Source organism: Aegilops tauschii, chromosome 4, assembly GCF_002575655.3.
Source record: "Aegilops tauschii subsp. strangulata cultivar AL8/78 chromosome 4, Aet v6.0, whole genome shotgun sequence".
NCBI classification, from domain to species: Eukaryota; Viridiplantae; Streptophyta; class Magnoliopsida; order Poales; family Poaceae; genus Aegilops; species Aegilops tauschii.
This window is the reverse complement of record NC_053038.3, coordinates 70,933,257-70,941,336: the sequence shown is the minus strand read 5'-3', so window position 1 is coordinate 70,941,336 and position 8,080 is coordinate 70,933,257. Positions and strand designations below refer to the sequence as shown.

The following is an 8,080-nucleotide window of genomic DNA, read 5'->3' as shown; positions in this document are numbered from 1 at the left end:
CTATGACTCAAGAAAGAGAAAATAAAACTACGAAAACAAAAGTCTTCACGCTTCATGTTCCTTGAATGAATACCAAGTCTTCAAGGTCACACCAATTTCTTCACTTTCAAAGTCTTCAGAAAGTCTTCAGGAATCCAAAGTCTTTAGTCGAAGAACTTCATTTTTAGGGGTCGACTTTCTCTGTAAATATCAAACTCCTCATAGACTTATAGACCTGTGTACACTCATAAATGCATTAGTCCCTTAACCTATAAGTCTTCAACACACCAAAATCACTAAGGGGCACTAGATGCACTTACAAGACATAAATGCCCTTCAATAATATGACCGTTAGGAGGGTAGATATTTTGGGACAACTGGCGCGTAGCACAGCAACGGTCGGAAATTTGAGTATCAAATTCCTCAGGGCTATCATGTTCCTCACTGTGTAGGCAATCCGCACTGGCGAATTCCTAACTCCTCGGTCAGAATAAATTCCTCAGAGACCAGAAGAACTTCGTCTCTGTCACTGAAGAATATGACTGAACTGTATGAGATTTCCAATGGCTTCACTCGAAGGGATTGGTAGGTGTAGGATTTTGAGTTGAGCATCACGTGGAAATTTTTCCTTAGTATTTCCTCGACCCCCTTTAACAGTACGGTGTTTCCTATGACTCAAGAAAGAGAAAATGAAACTACGAAAACAAAAGTCTTCACGCTTCATGATCCTCGAATGAATACCAAGTCTTCAAGGTCACACCAATTTCTTCACTTTCAAAGTCTTCAGAAAGTCTTCAGAAATCCAAAGTCTTCAGTCGAAGAACTTCATTTTTAGGGGTCGACTTCCTCTGTAAATATCAAACTCCTCATAGACTTATAGACCTGTGTACACTCATAAACACATTAGTCCCTTAGCCTATAAGTCTTCAATGCACCAAAATCACTAAGGGGCACTAGATGCACTTACAAGATCAATCTATGGCAGTTAAGAAATGAAAATTGACTTCTCTGACATAAACTATGTCACTGTGAAGAAACCGTCATTCCCTCAAATTAAAAATGCCATCAAAATCGTTCGCAAATGCCAACCCTCCCGGAGGCCGTCAGCTAAGGGGGGGTCCAAAAATAAACAATGTCACAACATTTTTTCCTCGTATTTTTAGACGCGTCTAGTGGGCGGACTGCTGCCCACTAGTGCAACCGAGTGGCCGGCTGAAAAAGGAAACCCCATGTTCCCCGCAAAACAGAAAAGGAAGGGCCACCAACCCGGCCGATCGACCGGCCACCAAAACAGACCGATCGAGCGGCCACCAACAGAATCGCAAACCGCCCCACGTGGCCAGCTGTCCCCAGCTCGCACCCACGCCCGCTCGCCCCCCACGCCCGCTCGCACGCCAGAAGGAGATCCAACAGAATCGCCCCCCAACCCTTCTTCCTCCTCCTACACAGCCGCCATGGGAGCCCCAAAGTAGAAGAAGGAGCTGCTTCAAAAAAGAAGATCTAAGGGCAGGGTGGTCAGAGCCATACCAGGCAGTAACATCAAGTAGGTAAGCCCCCTCTGCCCCTCTTCACTTCCCCCTTTCTTCTACTGCATATATGTAGGCATATGTAAACCCCCTTCTCCATGGATCTAGGACAAATCCATGGAGAAGCTGCTTCAAAAAAGAGGTGAATCTGGCACATCACACCAGCCTACTTGATGTTACTGCTGGATGTGTTAAACAAGCCAAAAACTACTTGATGCATGCCAAACAAGTTTCTCCCACCTGGATGTGTTAAACAAGCCAACTAAAAACCAGTTCTCTAGCCAATTAAAACATGATTAAAGCCAACTCAACAAGCATTGTAGCCAAAAACTAAACATGCATTCTACCAACTTGTAGTTATTGTTTACAAATGAACAAATTGACTGTCCAATAGATATGTGCAACGAAAAATTCATAAATGTGCAAATGAACATGCATCCCAGCCAACTGAACCTATATTTTGGCAACTCGGCATGCATGCTAGCCAAAACTAAAACATGCATTGTACCCCACGTGTACTCGGCATGCATGCTAGCCAAAACTGTAGTATATGTGCAAATAAAAACATGTTTTCTGGCCAACTAAACATGCATGTTGGCCAAAACTGAGAAAATGTATCCTGGCCAACTAAGACATCTATTCTAGCCAACTGAATACATTAACTGTCCAACTGAACATGCATGTTGGCCAAAAACTGAAATAAATGCAACCTGGCCAACTGAGACATCTATTCTAGCCAACTAAAAACATTGAATGTCCAACTGAATATGTATGCTGGCCAAGTGGAAAAATGCATCCTGGCAATTGAGACGTCTATTCTAGCGAAACCAGAAATCTGTAGTGCGACAGCAAAAACATAAGAACTTTTGTCCATGGCTAATGAAGACACAAACCATATTAACATATTCACGCATATAATCTTGTCCCACACATATATTCTAGTCCCACACCTATTGCAAAGCTATAGTGTAAAAATATGTTCAATATACCGGAACTAAAAACATAACGGCGATGAAAATATATAACTATAATCTGTCCTCCAATTCTTCTTTCTTCTTTCACCTGGATTTTCCGTCTCAAATGTAACATCAAATTATGTGCAGAAAAATCTAAAACAGCTCCTTGCCAACACAGAAAACCTACAGATCATTGCAACAAAACAAAGGGAAAAAGTCAGAAAACTCTGTAGTAAAAAGAAGCCATGCTCTTGCCAGCTATTTACTGCAAACTATGCAACTAACATAACAACTCTGTGCAAACAAAAAAATTCATAACTGTTATAATAAAGATTATGCTACAGTCATGTTGCTTTTGGAACTAAGATTGTCACAAAATGGTGTGCAACTGCCTATTTACTAAGTTTTTAGGTTGTTTGAAACACTCTTTTCTGTGGTTACCAACAGAGGACATCAATTTCTACTTTTTAATATGTGCAGGGAGTGTGTGGTAGCATCCAAAAAAGGAAAAAAATGCTTGATCTCAATGAGTTGCCTCCTGATCTCAATGAGCTTCCTCATGATACGGATCAGCAGCAACCCAGCATACGACAAGGAAAATGGACAGAAAATGGTCGATCTGTTTACTACACGCAGGCAAGTCATGATGGTAACCCTATGGGCCATGACAATGTGGCAGGCCAGTCATCAGACCGTGGTGCTCCTGTAGTGGTGTCTTTGCAGTCAGAGAGCCATACTCTAGATGACATGGGAACCGAGGCAAATGTTCCTGGTCCAACCAGGACTGAGCTAGGAGCTGGGGCTGTTGACGGAGCTGTGCAAGGAGAAGGAGAGGATGAGGCTGGTTCTCAACCTATGGAACCCTATGTTGGCATGAGGTTTGACAACCTTCAAATTGCTAAGGATCACTACAACAGCTACGCACTACGGATGGGTTTCTCTATCAAGATGAACACATCTAGACGGACACCCCGCACCAATGAATTGATAAAACAACAGTTTTGCTGCAACAAGTTCAAGAAGCCCAAAGCTGATGATGGAGGAGCTGAGGCTCCTCCTGTCCTGGACCCTATTCTAGATCCAAAATCTGTTTGCAGTGATGAGGAGATGGAAGAAGAACCTCCAATATTTGCTGAAGAGGAGGCTGGTACTAGTAAGAAGAAGAAGAAGCGCAAACGCGAGACAATAAAGCAGACTCAGTGCAAAGCGAAAATGTTGGTGAAGCTGATAGATGGGCGATGGGAGGTGACGCACTTTGTTCGTGACCACAATCATCCGCTCGTGAACAAACCTTCATTGTCCAAATACTTGAGATCCCACCAAGGCATCTCACCTGATGAAAAGGAGTTTCTGCGCATCTTGTATAACTGCAACTTGACTACAGGTGTGGTGTTTTTTATATCCCTTAAAGAATTAAGTTTTCCTCTAGGCAGTCCAGTGTGCAACTGTTATGGTACTACTGTGCAACTGAAATGACTTAATTGTGCAACTGGTGTCCAACTTCCCATGCTGTTTGTATATCACTTTTGGTGCTTGTTGTGCAACTAGATTGTCTTTACTGTGCAACTACACAATGTCCTGTATGCAAAAAGTGCAAAAGTGTTTTTAAAAAGGTGCATCTAGGTGTCCATTTCCTGCGATTATCTTTTGTGCCAACACATGTCCTATTACTATGCAGCTGGATGTGCGCATACTGTTTGTTTTTGTATTATGCAGGACGTATGATGCATGTAATGGCAGAGTTCTATGGATCTGAGATGATGGTGCCATTCGGACCAAAGGCAATAACAAATCTTTGTACAAGTTTCCGTAGAGATGACACAAAGGAGGGTGATCTGATTGAGACAATTGCACACTTCAAGGATATACAAAAAACCGATCTAGACTTCTTCTATAAGGTGAAATATGATGAAGAGGACAGAGTTGTCAACATATTTTGGGTGGATGGCTTAGCTCGAAAAGCTTATGCGGAGGCTTATCACGATTGCATATCGTTTGACACCACCTACATGACCAACATGTACAATATGCTGTTCGCGCCCTTCCTAGGAATAAACCGACATGGCCAATCTTTCATGCTGGGTTGCGCGTTTGTGAGGCAGGAGTTAGCATCGAGCTTTGATTGAGTCTTTGGAGCATTCCTAGAGGCTATGGATGGCAAATCTCCTGACAACTTCATCACCGATCAGGATGGTGCAATGAGGCAGTCAATACAGAGCATCTTTCCAACCACCGTGCACCGCTGTTGTCGATGGCACATCATGAAAAAGGCTCAGGAAAAAGTTGGTTGGCTGCTGTGCCGGAATCCAGGACTCTCTGATGATTTCACCAAGTGTGTTGACTTCAGCTTCACTATAGACGAGTTTGAGCAGAATTGGGCTGGGTTAATGATGAAGTACGAGGCTATGACACACACGCACTTTGAGAAGTTGTACGAATCCAGGTCAACTTGGGTGCCGTGCTACTTCAAACACAGGTTCTTCCCGTTCCTACAGTCTACACAGCGTAGTGAGGGGTTCAACGCCGTCCTGAAAAGATATGTGAACCCACACAACTCAATGCTGAACTTCGTCAAGCAATATGAAAAAATCCAGAACCACATCCTTGCCAAGGAAGGCTGCAATGATTACAGGATAGAACACCTTGAGATTGAGCCATGGTCCAACTTCCCAATAGAGAAGCAAGCTTACAAAACCTATACTAGGGACCTTTACCACAAGTTCAGAGAAGAGTTTGAGCTGATTGGACATTATAATGCATTCCAAGTTGGTGCTGATATATTTGAGCTCAGACTGAACCAGGAATTTGTTGCCAAATATGGTTCTCTAAACTACTTGGTGCAGGCAAGGGTGGAGGAGGGTTCCTATTTGTGTGAGTGCTATAAAATGGACAAGGACAGCATCCTCTGTTGCCACATCCTCAAGGTGTTCACCCATATTGGAGTTGATGTCATACCGGAAAGGTACCCGCTAAGACGGTGGACACCTACTGCTGTACCTAGTGCGCCAGGGACTGGTTATGAGCAACCGGATGAAATGCCTCCTCAATCAAAGAAGCAGATAAGCGAGAGGAACATGATATACGATTTTCGGAAACTAGCAAAGTTTGCGAGTGGTTCTGATCCAGCACAAGCTATTGTATACAAGCATATGCGCGCAGCACGTACCGAGATCGGCCACCTGAACAAGTCCAAGAAAAAGAAAAAATCAACTGCTGCCACGGGGCCATCAGATGATGGCAACCCTCGAGGACCTCCTCCACCTCCAGGCAGCAATCAGGGGGCTCATTATCCAGGTAATTACCTGTCCCAACTCCTGATCTAACTAGGTGTGTAACTTCAGTTGCACACATCATTGTGCCCAGTTGCACACATCATGGTGGCTAGTTGCACAGAACAGGCTGCCTAGTTGCGCATGCTGTGTTAGTTCAAGCATCAAGATAACACAACTAACTTGTTTTTCCTGTTCTGGATATAGGTGATGTCAACCCTCAAGGACCTCCTCCACCTCCTGGCTGTACACGGCATCCTATGCCACCTCCTCCCCCGCGTGCTCCTCCCAATGGCCCTACAGGCAGCACTCAGGGGGCTCATCGTCCAGGTAATTACCTGCCCCAACTCCCCATCAAACTAGGTCTATAACTCCAGTTGCACACATCATCGTGCTCAGTTGCATAGAAACAGGCTACCTAGTTGCGCACGCTGTGTTAGTTCGAGCATCAAAGATAACACAACTAACTTGTTTGTCCTGTTCTGGCTATAGGTGATGCCAACCCTCAAAGACCTCCTCCCCCGCCTGGCCCAACTAGCAGTGCCCTGCGTGCTACTCCCAATGGACCTACAGGCAGGACTCAGGGGGCTCATCACCCAGGTAAAATACCTTCCCCAACTCCCAACAAAACTAGGGTGTGTGACTTCAGTTGCACATATCATAGTGCCCAGTTGCACAGAACATGCTGCCTAGTTGCGTGCGCTGTGTTAGTTTGAGGATCAAGCTAAAAATCTAACTTGTTTTTCCTGTTCTGCCCATAGGCGATTACAATCCAAGTACCATGACGGGCCGTGCTACTACAGGTGTTTTTTTTCAACTTAACTTGCACACATCAACCAGTTAGTTGCACAGCATGGGTTGTGTGGTTGCAGAGAACATCAGTGCTGGTTGCACAACCAAAAAATACTAAATTTTTTATATGATTATTACACAGGTGATCGTGATGGTCCTATTGCCCCGTTGGAGGCTGCATCCCCTGCACAAGCTTCTGATGATTTTGTGCCCAGGGATCCTCCAAGGTCTACTACAAAGGGTAGGGCAAAGAGTCGACGGTACAAATCGGCGCTGGAGCTACACCCAAAGAAGAAAAACAAATGCAGCCAGTGCCAATCTACAGAGCACACTGCTGGTGTGTGTCCACTCAGGCTACCGTGATTCTGTTTCATCGTTTGTAACTTTGAGACAAAAAAGGAAAAGAATGATGTTTTTTTAGCAATGTTGGGACCAAGTGGACACATTCAGCATCTATGATTTATCTTTATCTAATTTATGCTCCTTGAATTAGTTCATGCACTGTGTAAAAAAGGTTGCTATTTGTGCCTTTGTTGGCAACTGGTTAAATATTTAGTTGTTGAACAATTGTATGTCCAGTGCTCCTAATGTATCAACAAAAGTGATGATATTGAGTTGCAAACGGAATTACTACTAGTGTGCAACTACAAAATCTGCTTAAAAATTGTGCAAACCAGCAACTTCCTCCATGGAGCAGAGAAAGAAAAAGAGTACTGACCTAGTCCTTGTCATATCTCAGCAACTTCCTCCATGGGGCGGTGTTGTGCACGCTGGTGACCCAATCATATGTCAGCTTCTTCCTGATGTTGAGTACTTCCTTGGGTTCGTAGTTGGGCAGTTGGCTACCGTTCCACTCGGTGGCGTTAAGCAGTGCGAACAGCCCACACTCATTACTGCGATGGACAAGAAAGAAAATTTGTCACATAAAATTAAAACCAATAAAGATAATGCACTCTGTGCAACTGCTTATGTTCTACTGTGCAACTGTTTATGTTCTACTGTGCAACTGCTTATGTGCCACTGTGCAACTGCTTATGTGCCAGTGTAGAACTACTTACGTGCCACTCTGCAACTGGCTAGATAATCCATTAGAAACTCATAAAAATGATAAACAGATTGCAGACTAGTACTGTGTCTTAAAAAACTAAAGATTGCACATGTAGAAAAATTTAAAAACTACAAAATGATGGTAAGAAATTGAGAAGAATGCCATGCTTATTGTCTTACTTGCCAAGCTGCTTCGGTACGTCAATGTCAATAATCTGGAAGTGCTCGATGCTGAACTTTGGGTAATGCTTCCTCCATAGCTGGCGTACTGCCCCCGCGATGGTAGAGGCGGTGGTCATCAGCTCAATGTTGTCCAGCGTCCTGTTTGAGTCAAGAACTTCGAAGCGTCCGTCCCTCAAGTTGACATTGAAGACCCAATAATGCCTCCCTCCCACCTTATCGGTTACATCAGCGCACTCGAGCACTGGCAGCATGACCTGCAAGCGTGAACGATTTCAGACACAGATACAGGCTGTAGCTAAGAAAAATAGTAAAAGACTTGGTCAAGTTA

The 8,080-nt window shown here is 44.0% G+C and overlaps 3 protein-coding genes across 3 annotated transcripts; all 3 read left to right on the top strand.

Annotated features, from left to right (window-relative positions):
• Positions 1-1,390: 1,390 nt before the first annotated feature.
• On the top strand, positions 1,391-4,587 carry LOC109779839 (protein FAR1-RELATED SEQUENCE 5-like). The gene is made up of 3 exons (XM_020338460.4): positions 1,391-1,526; positions 2,942-3,845; positions 4,178-4,587. The coding sequence occupies exons 2-3, from the start codon at positions 2,975-2,977 to the stop codon at positions 4,585-4,587; spliced, it is 1,281 nt and encodes a 426-aa protein (XP_020194049.2). The 5' UTR covers positions 1,391-1,526; positions 2,942-2,974.
• Positions 4,588-4,611: 24 nt separating this feature from the next.
• LOC109779840 (protein FAR1-RELATED SEQUENCE 5-like) lies at positions 4,612-5,336 on the top strand. Its single transcript, XM_073497515.1, has 2 exons — positions 4,612-5,230; positions 5,305-5,336. The coding sequence occupies exons 1-2, from the start codon at positions 4,612-4,614 to the stop codon at positions 5,334-5,336; spliced, it is 651 nt and encodes a 216-aa protein (XP_073353616.1).
• On the top strand, positions 5,240-7,006 carry LOC123493514 (uncharacterized). Its single transcript, XM_073497340.1, has 5 exons — positions 5,240-5,755; positions 5,938-6,060; positions 6,223-6,330; positions 6,492-6,533; positions 6,665-7,006. The coding sequence occupies exons 1-5, from the start codon at positions 5,347-5,349 to the stop codon at positions 6,883-6,885; spliced, it is 903 nt and encodes a 300-aa protein (XP_073353441.1). The 5' UTR covers positions 5,240-5,346; the 3' UTR covers positions 6,886-7,006.
• Positions 7,007-8,080: the final 1,074 nt, after the last annotated feature.

Excerpts from the sequence above, each read along its gene's own strand:
- LOC109779839 (XM_020338460.4), top strand. The coding sequence starts at position 2,975 with ATGCTTGATCTCAATGAGTTGCCTCCTGATCTCAATGAGCTTCCTCAT. Across the intron at positions 3,846-4,177 it reads TAACTGCAACTTGACTACAG|GACGTATGATGCATGTAATG; the intron begins GTGTGGTGTTTT and ends TGTATTATGCAG.
- LOC109779840 (XM_073497515.1), top strand. The coding sequence starts at position 4,612 with ATGGATGGCAAATCTCCTGACAACTTCATCACCGATCAGGATGGTGCA. Across the intron at positions 5,231-5,304 it reads TTATAATGCATTCCAAGTTG|GCAAGGGTGGAGGAGGGTTC; the intron begins GTGCTGATATAT and ends TACTTGGTGCAG.
- LOC123493514 (XM_073497340.1), top strand. The coding sequence starts at position 5,347 with ATGGACAAGGACAGCATCCTCTGTTGCCACATCCTCAAGGTGTTCACC. Across the intron at positions 6,061-6,222 it reads TCAGGGGGCTCATCGTCCAG|GTGATGCCAACCCTCAAAGA; the intron begins GTAATTACCTGC and ends TTCTGGCTATAG. Across the intron at positions 6,534-6,664 it reads GACGGGCCGTGCTACTACAG|GTGATCGTGATGGTCCTATT; the intron begins GTGTTTTTTTTC and ends ATTATTACACAG.